General features: G+C 44.9%; 1 protein-coding gene across 1 annotated transcript in view; it reads right to left on the bottom strand.

The window, feature by feature from the left end:
• LOC124788648 (probable tubulin polyglutamylase TTLL9) overlaps positions 1–15,748 on the bottom strand; it is a 105,508-nt gene that overhangs the window by 33,821 nt on the left and 55,939 nt on the right. The window contains exons 5-6 of the mRNA XM_047255923.1: positions 5,633–5,773; positions 1,037–1,236 (exon numbers count right to left, since the gene is read on the bottom strand). Coding sequence (XP_047111879.1) covers positions 1,037–1,236; positions 5,633–5,773 — 341 coding nt within the window. The remainder of the gene's footprint in view (positions 1–1,036; positions 1,237–5,632; positions 5,774–15,748) is intronic.

Raw genomic sequence — 15,748 nt, 5'->3', positions numbered from 1 at the left:
ACCAGTAATATCGTACTACTTTTCTGCGAAGTGACAGACATATTTTTGTGACAATATTCACATTTGGTTTTATTAATGTATAGGTACTCCGATGTATCGATATATTACAGTGATATGGTTCTTGTGTGTATTCATTTCTGTCAGACTGTCATAATCTTTGACTTACTTGTAACCGTTTTGGGGCGAATGCGCGCAGAGCAGTCTTTGTTTCACTTTGCAGAAGTTAAGTTGTTATTTCGCTCTGTAAAATAACAGTCAAGTCTTGTGTGGTGGTTAAAGTCGAAAATAAATATATGAAGATTGATACAGAACTGTTTTCTTGATGATGTGACAATTAAGAAGAAGTATATGTGAATTTACAAGAAGTTTAATAAAAATGTGGATCGTGAACACCAAGTCAAAAATTATTTCGACCATACCATTGTTCTGATTTGGGATTGTTTGATCATTAAGAATTTCCTGAAAAACGCATTTGTTAGGTCTTCAAATATTGCTAAAATACAGATCTGGACCTTCTAGCAGTCAAAGTGGAATCACCCTAGAATCAACAAGATGAGCCATAACAACTTCGACAAAATCTACGTGGGAATCCATTCAAGATAAGTGCCAAAATTAATGACTTTTTTTTACAGTGACTTCATTATTTCCATTCGGACGATACCATCCACAGTCAATAATTTTGTTGTTGCCCGATAAAGCGAACATATGCTGCGTGAGCAACATTATTAATCTGATTTCTAACTTACTTTGCAAGTGGTGGTATTGTTAGAGTGGGCTCTTTAACTAACTGCTCGAAATAATTTTCAGAGAATGCATTTAGCAACCTGTAACCTTGCCAGATCTACGAGTAACCGTCCCTACGTCGATGTGGGATAAAGGCACAAGAAGAAAGAAGAACGAAGTGTATAATCATTGATGCTTCTGCAATGCATGCAAGCGAGCCGTTACATCGATGCTTACAAGATGGGGACGCGCTGTACAAAGGAAGGACACATCAGGTGCGACATTAGGGAGAGTGGAGTGGAAGGAGACGTACAGGCGCAGATCGGCGTCTATGAGGATGTCGAAGCCGTAGAGCTCGAAGCAGTGGGGGTCTTGCGAGACGGCGGTCTGCGCAGCGGTGAGCGCAGTCAGCACGAGGCGGCCCGCGTCGTGCACCAGCCCCATGATGGCCAGCTTCCCGTGGTTGAACTCCACCCACTGCCGCAGGTCCATCAGCGGCCACTTGCTACCGAACTGCAAACAGCGCACCAGGGATAGCGCCTCCAGCCGGCAAACGGCCTCTAGTGGCAACATTGTATACAGGGTGAAAAGTATTTAAACCGACAAACTCTCGGAGGTTGTAGGGGACATCAAAACAAATATTTTTCCCTAATGTAATTTTTTCCTATGAGGATTATTTAAACCGGTAGAGACCGTATTACGTTCTTCAGTTGTTAGAGGCCGTATTACGATCTTCAGTTGTTAGAGGGCGTATTACGCTCTTCAGTTGTAGGCAACTGCTGTCCACCAGTGTAGTAGTGCATTGTCTCTGTTTACTAACGGAGCGATACACCTGGAGTGAGTACACTGATATGGTTGGTGCGTACTATGTAGCGCACCACAACTGACGAGCTGCACACAGGGTTTATCAACAACAATATCCTAATCGCCGTATCCCGCATCATACGACCTTTGCTACTGTGTACCAACGTCTGCGTGAGACCGGGTCATTTAGTAAATTACCTGGACAGGACGCCGTCGCACGGTAAGAACGCTGCAATTTGAGGAAGCTGTCTTGCAGCATGGGGAGCGGGATCTTTCAATCAGCACTCGTGCAACTGCACGTAACATGGGGACGAATCACACGAATGTAAGAACAGTCCTACGACAGCAAGTGTTACGTCCATTTCACTTACAGCGTGTCCACAACCTGGAACCAATTGACTATCCACCCAGAGCACAGTTTTCGCAGTGGTACCTGGAACAGTGTGAAATGCATCCAACATTTCCATCCTCTGTGTTGTTTACCGATGAAGCAACTTTAGGGAGTGATGGAGTCTTCAACATGCACAATTCGCATGTTTGGAGTGAGGATAACCCACATGCCACAGTTACTAGCGCTCATCAAGTGCGGTTCTTCGTTAATGTGTGGGTCGGTGTTGTTGGGGACTGTTTAATTGGGCCGTATCTGCTACCTAGGCCATTAAATGGCAGGCACTATTACAATTTTCTCGCCAGAGCATTGCCAGGATTGTTGGAAGACGTCCCGCTCCCTACAAGACAGCGCATGTGGTTCCAACATGACGGGGCGCCGGCACATTTCAGTCGTCGTGCACGTCGATTCCCGGACCGACGGTTCCCAGAAACGTGGATTGGCAGATGTGGTCCTGTACCGTGGCCTGCTCAATCCCCAGATATGTACCCTCTGGACTTTTTTATGTGGGGAGAGATGCGCAACCTCGTTTACGCAACTCCTGTTGCATCAGAAGAGAATCTGGTTGCCTGGATAGTAGCAGCAGCAGGAACAATTCAGGATACTGCTGGGGTTTTTGCCCGTGTCAGACAGAACACGATCCGACGGTGTAACCTTTGTTTACGTGTCAATGGAGGCATTTTTGAAAATTTACTGTAATTGAAATTGGGTTGTGTTAATGTGTTGTCTCTTGGACATAAAAAAATGGAAAAGTGTTTGTTGGTTTAATGTATATGCCGCCAGAGAAATCTTCCTCTACCGGTTTAAATACTCCTCATAGGAAAAAATGACATTAGGGAAAAATATTTGTTTTGATGTCCCCTACAACCTCACAGAGTTTGTCGGTTTAAATACTTTTCACCCTGTACACAGTAGAGGATCCAAGATAGAGTATTTTGAGATAAGGTAGACATTAGCGAAAATAAATATTTCAATCGGTGCGAAGTCTTCAGGAAACAATGCTTGGCAAACTGCTTAACAAATAACTGCCTAGCACATTTACCAATAAAATTTGCGCGGTCTGGACTGTTACCTTTTATTAGGTACAGTCGCTGACGAACCAGTATGACACCAAGAACTCTTAATTGCAAATTAACTTATTCGTGAAACTTTTTCTCGGCTTTAACAGCCTTAAATACGTGACAGGTACAAAATTATCGTTTCTACATCTACATGGTTACTCTGCAATTCACACGTAAGTGCCTGGCAGAGGGTTCATCGACCCATTTTCATACTACTTCTGTACCATTCCGCTGTCGAATGGCGCGTGGGAAAAAGGAACATCTAAATCTTTCCTTTCGAGCTCTGATTTCTCTTATTTTATTATTATGATCATTTCTCCCTACGTAGATGGGTATCAATAAAATATTTTCGAATTCGGAAGAGAAAGTTGATGACTGAAATTTCGTAAATAGATCTCGTCGCAAAGAAAACCGCCTTTGTTTCAGTGACTGCCACCTCAACTCGCGTATCACATCAGTGACACTCTCACCCCTATTGCTCGATTACACGAAACGAGCTGCCCTTCTTTGCACTTTTTCGATGTGCTCCGTCAATCCTACCTGGTAAGAATCCCACAACGCACAGCAATGATCCAGCAGAGGGCGAACAAGTGTAATGTAGGATCTCTCTTTAGTGGGTTTGTCGCATCTTCTAAGTGTTCTGTTAACAAAGCGCAGTCTTTGTTTCGCCTTCCCCACAATATTATCCATGTGGTCTTTCCAATTTAAGTTGCTCGTAATTGTAATTCCTAGGTATTTAGTCGAATTGGCAGCCCTTAGGTTTGTGCGATTTATCGTATACCCAAAATTTATCGGATTTCTTTTAGTACCCATGTGGATGACCTCGCACTTTTCTTTGTTTAGTGCCAATTGCCACTTTTCGCACCATAGCTAAATTTTCTCTAGATCATTTTGTTATTGGCATTGACCGTCTGATGATTTTACTAGACGCTAAATTACAACGATCTGCAAACAATCTAAGGGGGCTGCTCAGATTATCACCTAGATTATTTACGTAAATCGGGAACAGCAGAGGGCCTATGACACTACTTTGCGGAACGCCAGATATCACTTCTGTTCTGCTTGATGATTTACCATCCATTACTACGAACTGTGACCTCCGTCCGAACAGGCCTCAGAACGCCAAACGGTACCGACCGACCGCAGTGTCATCCTAGCCGATGGGCGTCACTGGATGCAGATATAGAGGGTCATGTGGTCAGCACATCACTCTCCCAGCCGTTGTCAGTTTTCGTGGCTGGAGCCACTGCTTCTCAATCAAGTAGCTCCTCAGCTGGCCTCACAAGGAAGTGCAGTCCCATTGTCAACAGCTCTCAGCTGACCCAGACGGTCACGCATCCAAGAGCAAGCCCTACAGCGCTTAACTTCGGCGATCCGACGGGAACGGTGTTCCCACTGCGGTAAGTTCACTGGCTATTTAATGCAATGTAGGCCGTAAAAATGTCAACAGTCAACTTCGCAACATCTGATTCCAAAAATAGAGTTGTGTAAGAAAAAGAAGACAAAACAGAGGGGCGTTTCATGAATTCAACTATATTATTATCCAAATTGTAAATAGCCTTTCGCTTCCTGTATTTTACCCCTGACACCTTTAGAATTTGAAAGAGAGTATTCCAGTCAACATTGTCAAAAGCTTTCTCTAAGTCTACAAATGCTAGAAACGTAGGTTTGCCTTTCCTTAATCTTTCTTCTAGATAAGTCGTAAGGTCAGTATTGCCTCACGTGTTCCAATATTTCTACGGAATCCAAACTGATCTTCCCCGAGGTCGGCTTCTACCAGTTTTCCATTCGTCTGTAAAGAATTTGTGTTAGTAGTTTGCAGCTGTGACTTATTAAACTGATAGTTCGGTAATTTTCACATTACGGCTGTAGTTTCCCCTTGCTTTCAGCCGTTCATAGTACCATCAGAAGAGGAGTTTGTGGCACAACTTGACAAAAAAAAAGGGACCGGTTAGTAGGACATGTTCTGAGGCAAATTTAGCATTGGAGGGCAGCGTGGAGAGTAAAAATCGTAGAGGGAGACCAAGAGATGAATACATTAAGCAGATTCAGAAGGATGTAGGTTGCAGTAAGTACTGGGAGATGAGGGAGCTTGCACAGGATAGAGTAGCATGGAGAGCTGCAGAAAACCAGTCTCAGGACTGAAGACAACCACAACACACAATTCTCTTGTAAAAAATTTATAAGGTATGATAAATTTTCTGTTGATTACGTTTCTAGTAGTTAAAATGATACTCCTGTATTTCTGTGCTTGTGTTCTCATAAATGAAGGGTAATGAGTCAGTATATGTGACACTTGAAACATAAGTTTTCTTACGGGCACTTACGAGTAGAACACGTCAATTTCATGGTATGCCACTTACAACGTTCTTTATAAATTATTTATTTTCTCATTTGTCTCATTTTTTACAGTCGCAAGGTGGACAGCCTAATTCTGTGGTCTCAGAATACCTTCTCAGCTTTTTCGATACAAATAAGTTACGTAAAAAAGGAAATACGTACATTGTTCATTGACTCTCCTGACAAAAGTGAAATTTGCCACTTAGGTCCACGACCATTTGCACTCTCCAGTTTGACTTATTCTAGCAATAGTATGTACATAATCCTCCTACTTTCAGTATTTGGTGCTTCAGTCAGTTTTCGGTGTGTGCTGTACCGTGTCGCTGGGGTCGTTGCGCAGGCGCAGCGTGGTGTTGGTGAGGTGCCCCAGCTTGTCGTCCAGGTGCTCCAGCGAGAACTGGTGCGTGCACACCCGCGCGAAGCCCTCGCGAGCCACCCACACCTTCAGCGGGCAGAACTGCAACACCAAAAGCCAAATGAGTGCCACACTGTCACGCCTTTCAGGACACGAAGACCGGTCACTAACCTGAAGTGTCAGAGACCGCCGGACAGCAGCATGCTTGTAGTTTATAATTCACGCCAATAACGCAATGCTAAATGCTGCAGTAATACTTACTAGCGACATAATTACACTGAAGAGCTAAAGGAATTGGCACACCTGCCTAATATCGTGTAGGGCCCCCTTGAGCATGCAGAAGTGCCGCAAAACGACGTGACATGGACTCGAGTAACGTCTGAAGTACTGTTGGAGGGAACTGACGCCATGAATCCTGCAAGGCTGTTCATAAATCCCTAACAGCACGAGGAGGGAGAGAACCCTTCTGAACAGCACCTTGCAAGGCTTCTCAGATAGGCTCAATAATGTTCAAGTCTGGGGAGTTTGGGAACCAGTGAGAATGTTTAAACTCAGGGGAGTGTTCTGTAGCAATTATGGACGTGTGGGGTGTCGCACTGTCCTGTTGGAATTGCCCAAGTCCATCGGAATGCACAATGGACATGAATGGATGCAGGTGATCAGAGAGGATGCTTAGGTACGTGTCACCTGTCAGAGTCGTATCTAGACGTATCAGGGGTCCTATATCACTCCAACTGCACAAGCCTCACATCATTACGGAGCCTCTACCAGCTTAAACAACCCCCAGCTGACATGCAGGGTCCATGGATTCATGAGGTTGCCTCAATATTGGTACATGTCCACCGGCTCGACACAACGAGACTCGTCCGACCACGCAACAGGTTTCCAGTCATCAACAGTCCAATCTCAGTGTTGATGGACCCAGGCGAGGCGTAAAACTTTTCGTCGTGCAGTCGTCAAGGGTACACGAGTGGGCCTTCGGCTCCGAAACCAATATAGATGACGTTTCGTTGAATGTTTCGGACGCTGACACCTGTTGATGGCCAAGCACTGAAACCTGGAGCAATTTGCGGTAGGGCTGCACTTCTGTCAAGTTGAACGATTCTCTTCAGTCGTCGTTGGTCCCGATCCTTCAGGATCTTTCTCCGGCTCCAGCGATCTCGGAGATTTGATGTTTACCGGATTCCTGTTATTCACGGTACACTCGTGGAATGGTCGTATGGGAAATATCCCACTTCATCGCTACCTCGGAGATGCTTTGTCCCATCGCTTGTGCGCCGACTATAACACCACATTGCCGTAGTAGCAGCAGTAACCGATCTAATAACTGCGTCAGACACCTGTCGTCGTATATACATGTAGGTGTTGCCGACCGCAGCGCCGTATTCTGCCTGTTTACATATTTCTGTATTCGAATACGGATGCTATATCAGATTCTTCGGCGTTTCTGTATAGATAAGATGCTTAAAGAGAAAACAATGTAATCCTACGTTGTGGAATCATAAACTTAATTGCTTTTCTTGATGGAATTAGTGACATAGCGGTCCCAACCACTTCTAAACTAGCGTCGTTGACGTCACTAACTTATTTACAGATGTTTCCACCGATGAGAGCACAAACATATTAACAGAATTTGTGCACAAATCTAAAGTAAAGTTTGTAGAATTAGATAACACAATCGTTGCTACAGAAACGTATGTTACACAGAATCATTAGGTTCCGTAACTTAATCCGTAGAAACGGAATCCTTGTAGGATCAGTTTTCTGTCCTCTTCTGTCCTCTGTGTCTGTCTGCCCGACTGTTAAAAATCCTTTTTCTCAGGGATCAAGTTGAAATTTATGCCAGATACTAAGGCCTAAGGTCTCATTTATGCGACATATTTTTATACTCGCAAATTCATTAAGGTCTATAGAGTACTTTCCGTTGACCTAGAATCATGAAATTTGTCAAGGAGCAAGATTTCACAGTAAAAGTAGAGGAACATATTCTGAATTATTTAATTTGTATCTATATAACAAAAATATTTCTTTTGTCAATTGTTGTCTGACTTCAGACTTAAAACTGAAACATTCGCGAAAGCCTTGGAATTCTTGGGATCAATTCTTACCGGTACCAATGTCGATAACAGATAAAACTCATCGAGATTCTCGATTACAGGGATCGACGAACTATCTATATACAAACAAACACCATCCGAACAGGCCATGAAGGCCCAACGGTATGGACCATCCGCCGTGCCATCCTCAGCTCTTACGCGTCACCGGATGCGCATACGGAGGGGCGTGTGGTCAGCACATCGCTCTCCTGGCCGTTGTCAGTTTTCGTGACCGATGCCGCTACTTCACAGACCAGTAGCTTCTCAATTGGCCTCCCAAGCGCTGAGTGCCCCCTGCTTGCCAACAGCACTCGGCAGACCCAGTTGGTAACCCATCCTAGTGCTAGGCAAGCCTGACAGCGCTAAACTGCGGTGATCTGAGGGGAACCGGTTTTACCACTGCGGCAAGAGCGATGGCGAACTGTCTACATTCATAAGAAAGCGAGTTCTTCTTGCACCTGGCAAATTTTATTTTTAATTTGCGAACACTGATTATAGACAGTTTGACCGCCAAGCTATGGGTTCTCCTCTTAGTCCTTGACCATTTGAAATTTTCAGGGACCAAAAAATGGCTCTGAGCCCTATGGGACTTAACATCTGTCATCAGTCCCCTAGAACTTAGAACTACTTAAACCTAACTAACCTAAGAACATCACACACATCCATGCTCGAGGCAGGATTCGAACCTAAACCGTAGCGGTCGCGCGGTTCCCGATTGAAGCGCCTAGAACCGCTCGCAACACCGGCCAGCACTTTTCAGGGACATTTTTGAACAAGCTTCTTTACAGAAAAAAAACAGCACCTACCGATAGTGTAATCCTTGAGATCTCACAGCATCCACAAACAAGCAGCTTTCCATTCCATGCTGCACAGCCTCATGTTAATTCTGTCATCCGACCCTCCATTACAAACCGAATTATAGACTATCAAATTTATCATTTTCTGTAATGGATATAGCTCTGACCTGACATACGAAAAATGAACGTGCGTAAAAGTACACTACTGTACGCAGGTCAAAAGCTAGCAATTATGAAACCGGTGAACCGTTCCATATGTTGACAAATTTCATATAGTCTTACAAAAAACTTAAAGTCTCGCAATTATAGACATTCGTTTTACAGTAACAGAGCAGCTAAATCACACGGAAAGGAAAAATCGTGCAGTAAAATCTGTATGTATGCCGAAACCGCCATTTCCACAGACAAAGGAAGCCGGAACTGGCGCTCTCTCACAATAGGGTGCCAGAATATTGGCACCGGGCTGATTTGCGTGATGATGCGCTAACTGTTAGCACGTCACAAGCCGCTGAATTAGTATGCACGCCTTCGCAGACTTACTTCGTACCAGTTGGGATCATAGATGGGAATGTTTATGACAGTTCTTATTAAACAATGACATCAACAACATTTGCAGTATTGGTGAGTTAATTAACTCTGGAGACTATACTTCTCATGGCGTAAATCATACACTTGGCAGTACTTCTTACATTAAAGAATGGGGCCGATAGGGGAACAGCGACTCCCGAATGACTGAGCAGTGCCTCGTTGTTTCAGTTTAGGAGTGGGACGTTTCACTGTGACTGGGTCTCACTCTTGGACGACATTCGTACAGTACAGATGGAAGAGCTCCTTAGCTCTGGTGAAGTGTATCAGGATCCGTGAGACATGTCAATATTAACATGAACAGCTATATAGATGAGGAAGCTATGCAAAATTTCAAAGTTGAAATTGTTCAATTATTTCAACATGATACTGTTATACTTTCAATATACAGCAATACACTGAAATAAATAAATAGACAATGAGTAAAAAAAGACGCACCACGAAGGAATTAAGCGAATGGGACGGAAATCGGTAGATGAGATGTTCGTGTGCAAACAAATGGTCTCTCTTCGAATTGACCCCCGACGACCAGCGAAGACTTGTCTAGAGACGCCCCAGACAGTGGTGCATGAATGTCGCCCGCCTTACCGCTTACCAACCAGCAGTGAGGGTCTGCGGGTGCCATTTCTTTTCATAGCAGGACGAATTTGGTTGTCATCCGTGGCATCGTTACAGCAAACCGATACGTCGACGTTATTCTACGCCCCACTGCGTTGCCCTTCATCGCAAGCCATCCTGCACTTACATTTCAGCAAGATAATGCCCGTCCGCACACTGCGAGAGTTTCTACTGCTTGTCTTCGTGCTTTCCAAACCCTACCTTGACCACCAAGGTCGCCGGATCTCTCCCCAATTGAGAACGTTTGAAGCTTTACGGGCAGGGTCCTTCAACCAGCTCGGGATTTTGACTGTCTAGCGCGCCAATTGGACATAATTTGGCACGATACCCCTCAGGTGGACATACAACACCTCTATCAATCAATGCCAGCCTGAATAACTGCTTGCATAAGGGCCAGAGGTAGACCAACATGTTATTGAGTTGCACAGTTTGTGCCGCTCTTTCTCTTGAATAAATCATCTAACTTTTTCTGAAATTGCAATCATTTGTTTTTTTGTATATGTACATCACATCTACCGATTTCCATCCCATTCTGAAAATTACTTCGTTGTGCGTCTTTTTTTTGTCTTAGAGTGCAATTAAAATTTACCTCGGAATAATTATTTCGGGAACATATCTCTGGTGGCGGCCCTTTTATTTGTGTTTCTCTGACATAAGCACGCCGGACAAAAAGTTAGTACTCACAGGAGACATCGCGCTAATACTGTGTAACTCCGCCTTTAGCCTCGATAAATGTCTTATTTCGGCGAGGAAGATTGTCCCCCGCCCCCCCCCCCCACCCCACCCCAAGCTTCTTCCGGTGTGGCATATCCAGCTGGAGTCAGTCATTGATGATTAGACCCCGCGTAGCTACCAAATTTCGGGGATGTGATTGCTGTTACAAATAGTCCCAGACACTTTCTATGGGGTTACGACCACGTGATTTAGCGGGCCAGTCGAGTTTCAATAGAATGTGTGGGTGTTCGTCAAACGAGGAACGCGTTTCTACAGCCCAGTGAACACGGTTGTCGTCACTTTGAAGATGTAGACGAGAGGGTAACACTTAGGCACCGGGAATGTTGAAACAAACATCCTGGTTCATGATCACGATAGTCTGAATGAGTGAGCCCAAGTTACGGTACGAGAAACACTCGAAAAAAAACGACAGAACCGACTCAGGCCTGAAGTACACGCTCCGCACATTGTGGCTGAAACGGCTCGATGGGCCAACGGTCCTGTCGACAGCTTGCATCAGTTGAAGAGAGGCAAAAGAGCGAGTCGTCGGTACTGTCTAGTTTCGGTGTTTTTGGGCCACTGAAGAAATCCAGCTCTGTATGTAGCTTTAAGAAATGGTCTTTTGTCAGACACCCGACTCCGAATTTCCATTACGTGCAAATTCGTTCGCTGGTTGAGATGAACGTGCTTTCATTGACATCAACAATTATTGTTATGTTTGAAACCGATATCATTGAGAAGATTTTCATATGTCTCCGGTCCCTGTCGATTAGGCTATATTCACGGCCACTGTTGTTACGGCGTATTACATGACTGGAAGAGGTACACCAATCCTTGTAGACACATTCTACGGTCCGCTTTAATACATCAACAAACTGGGCAAAATCATTGACAGTATGGTCATGGGCACGTCCAAACACGAAGCTCGTTTCTTCCAGTCTGTCACGTCTCCACGTCGACCACCACACTGCGCTAGTGTTGCGCTCTAGCAACACTGCGGTTCCTTAGTTTTGATACAGTGCATAAATGACGGAGTATATAGAAATACTGATAGTATAAATTAAGGATAATGCTGATACATGGTGAAACAACGCTCTTGTGGGCGGTTTGGGGGTTTAAATCACCTTGGGATATGACCATGCGGTGCATTTGACCTGCAGTTGCCGCACGGTCTCGCTGGCAGCAGTCCACATACGCAGAGGTGTGTTGGTGCATGTCAGAGTACGGTGCAGTAAGTGTCCAGACGTTTTCAGACGTGCTGATGGTGACTGTGTTGAAAATGGCTCAAAGAACACATCTTGATGACGTTATGAGGAGTAGAATACTAGGGCGACTGGAGGCTGGTAAAACACAGCAGGTCGTAGCACGAGCCCTCCGTGTGCCACAAAGTGTGATCTCAAGATTATGGCAACGATTCCAGCAGACAGGAAACGTGTCCAGGCGCTACAGTACGGGACGTCCACAGTGCACAACACCAGAAGAAGACCGATATCTCACCATCAGTGCCCGCAGACGGCCACGGAGTACTGCAGGTAACCTTGCTCGGGACCTTTCCGCAGCCACTGGAACAGTTGTCTCCAGACACACAGTCTACAGACGACTGAACAGACATAGTTTATTCGCCCGGAGGCCTGCAAGGTGCATTCCCCTGGTGACAGGAGAGCCCGTAAAGCCTGGTGTCAAGAACACAGTACATGGTCATTGCAACAGTGGTCCTAGGTTATGTTCACGGACGAGACCACGTATAGTCTGAACAGTGATTCTCACGGGTTTTCATCTGGCGTGAACCAGGAACCAGGTACCAACCCCTTAATGTCCTTGAAATGACCTGTATGGAGGTCGTGGTTTGATGGTGTGGGGTGGAATTATGATTGGTGCACGTACACCCCTGCATGTCTTTGACAGAGGAACTGTAGCACGTCAGGTGTATCGGGACGTCATTTTGCACCAGTATGTCCGCCTTTTCAGGGGTGCTGTGGGTCCCACCTTTCTCCTGATGGATGATAACGCGCGGCCCCACCGAGCTGCCATCGTGGAGGAGTACCTTCAAACAGAAGATATCAGGCGATTGGAGTGGCCTGCCTGTTCTCCAGGCCTAAACCCCATCGAGCACGTCTGGGATGCTCTCGGTCGACGTATTACTGCACGTCTTCAAACCCCTAGGACACTTCAGGTGCTCCGACAGGCACTGGTGCAAGAATGGGAGGTTATACCCCAGCAGCTGCTCGACCACCTGATCCAGAGTGTGCCAACCCATTGCGCGGTCTGTGTACGTGTGCACGGTGATCATATCCCATATTGATGTCGGGTTACATGCGCAGGAAACAGTGGCGTTTTGCAGCACATGTGTTTCGGGACGGTTTTCTCAACTTATCACCAATACCGTAGACTTACTGATCAGTGTCGTGTGTGTTCCCTATGTGCCTATGCTATTAGCGCCAGTTTTGTGTAGTGCCACGTTGTGTGGCACCACATTCTGCAATTATCCTTAATTTATGAGCATGAGTGTTTAAATGTATGTGTAATAGAGAAACTGGGAGCCGAAGACTTCTCTTAGTGTTTTTGTTTGTTTGGTTGTTTACTTTGCACATAAATAGAACTGCACATCGTTCAGTGTTGGCCCCGATATAAACTGCATTTTAGGAGTAATGAAAATTAGTGGATAGCGTGACTTATGCGTTTTTATGCAACCAAAGCAATTACTCTTGATATAAGTGCAGTTTGCATAAAATATGTATAATTACTGTTATTTTGTACTCAGCTGAACGTTCTTCATTACAATCAAAGGCATGAGTTTACTGCTGTCATTGATAACTGTGAAATCTGTTTAGAAATAACAAAAAGATTTTGTAGATAAGTTCGGCAAAGTGCTGAAGTGATGTTTTATATATTTTTGTTTTGTAATTTTCCTTAATATTTTACCGTTTTGTTGAGGAAACTGCGTTTCCTAGCGCTATATATAAACCCGTAAAGCTTATTTAAATTTTTACTACAACATCCCACCATGGCAAGTTACAAGTCAACAGCTCTCGTATAAAACTTAAATTAAAACATCGACAATTTCTATTTTGCTATAAATACTGTTTATTTTTAAGTTGCAGGTAGGAGGATGACTATGTAGAAGAAAAATGTTCGTAGGTTATCCTGCCGTTTATATAACCCCACTGAGTTTCTACATGGCTCACCACTTGAATGTTTCTAGCGGAATGCAGTAAAACATTGATCGCATGCATAATGAAAGCGCTCGTTATGAGGTAACGCCCGACGGGTATGCAACACACATAACTTACAGGTAATGCGGGTACTACGCCGCGATGGTTCCTTTGAAAGGACACAGCCGAGTTCCTTCTCTACATCTACATCTACATACATACTCCGCAATCCACCATACGGTGCATGGCGGAGGGTACCTCGTACCACAACTAGCATCTTCTCTCCCTGTTCCACTCCCAAACACAACGAGGGAAAAATGAGTGCCTATATGCCTCTGTACGAGCCCTAATCTCTCTTATCTTATCTTTGTGGTCTTTCCGCGAAATAAAGGTGGAGGCAGTAAAATTGTACTGCAGTCAGCCTCAAATGCTGGTTCTCTAAATTTCCTCAGTAGCGATTCACGAAAAGAACGCCTCCTTTCCTCCAGAGTCTCCCACCCGAGTTCCTGGAGCATTTCCGTAACACTCGCGTGATGATCAAACCTACCAGTAACAAATCTAGCAGCCCGCCTGTGAATTGCTTCTATGTCCTCCCTCAATTCGACCTGATAGGGATCCAAAACGCTCAAGCGGTACTCAAGAATAGGTCGTATTAGTGTTTTATAAGCGGTCTCCTTTACAGATGAACCACATCTTCCAAAATTCTATCAATGAACCGAAGACGACTATCCACCTTCCCCACAGCTGCCATTACATGCTTGTCCCACTTCATACCGCTCTGCAGTGTTACGCCCAAAAACTTAATCGACGTGACTGTGTCAAGCGTTACTCTACTAATGGAGTATTCAAACATTTCGGAATTCTTTTTCCTATTCATCTGTATTAATTTGCATTTATCTATATTTAGAGTTAGCTGCCATTCTTTACACCAATCACAAATCCTGTCCAAGTCATCATGTATCCTCCTACAGTCACTCAACGACGACATCTTCCCGTACACCACAGCATCATCAACAAACAGCCGCACGTTGCTATCCACCCTATCCAAAAGATCATTTATGTAGATAGAAAACAACAGCGGACCTACCACACTTCCCTGGGGCACTCCAGATGATACCCTCACCTTCGATGAACACTCACCACCGAGGACAACGTACTGGGATCCATTACTTAAGAAGTCTTCGAGCCACTCACATATTTGGGAACCAATCCCATATGCTCGTACCTTAGTTAGAAGTCTGCAGTGGGGCACCGAGTCAAACGCTTTCCGGAAGTCAAGGAATATGGCATCCGTCTGATACCGTTCATTCATGGTTCGCAAGGTATCATGTGAAAAAAGGGCGAGTTGCGTTTCGCAGGAGTGATGGTTTGTAAAGCCGTGCTGATGCAGGGACAGCAACTTTTCTGTCTCAAGGAAATTCATTATATTCGAACTGAGAATATGTTCGAGAATCCTGCAACAAACCGACGTTAAGGATATTGGTCTGTAATTTTGAGGATCCGTCCTTCTACCCTTCTTATATAGGGCGTCACCTGCGCTTTTTTCCAGTCGCTCGGGACTTTACGTTGGGTAAGAGATTCGCGATAAATGCAAGCTAAGTAAGGAGCCAATGCAGTAGAGTACTGTCTGTAAAACCGAAATGGAATCCCATCAGGACCTGGCGATTTATTTATTTTCAACCCATTCAGCTGCTTCACAACCACAGGGATGTCTCTCACTATGTCCTCCGTACGGGCATCTGTACGAGACTCAAACGGCGCTATGTTTGTACGCTCCTCCTGCGTGAAAGATTTCTCAAATGCTAAATTTAAGATTTCAGGTTTCGTTTTGCTGTCTTACGTTGCCAGGCCAGACTGATCAGTGAGTGACTGGATGGAAACCTTCGACCCGCTTACCGATTTTACGTAAGACCAGAATTTCCTTGGGGTTTCAGGAAGATCTTTTGCTAAGGTATGACAGTGGTAGTTGTTGTATGCTTCGCGCATCGCTCTTTTTACAGTAGCACGAATGTCTACTAACTTTTGCCTGTCCTCATTCTCCCGATCTTTCTTGTACCGCCGGCCGAAGTGGCCGTGCGGTTAAAGGCGCTGCAGTCTGGAACCGCAAGACCGCTA

The sequence above is a fragment of the Schistocerca piceifrons genome, chromosome 3 (assembly GCF_021461385.2).
Source record: "Schistocerca piceifrons isolate TAMUIC-IGC-003096 chromosome 3, iqSchPice1.1, whole genome shotgun sequence".
Classification (NCBI taxonomy): domain Eukaryota; kingdom Metazoa; phylum Arthropoda; class Insecta; order Orthoptera; family Acrididae; genus Schistocerca; species Schistocerca piceifrons.
This window is presented reverse-complemented; position numbering and strand designations above follow the sequence as displayed.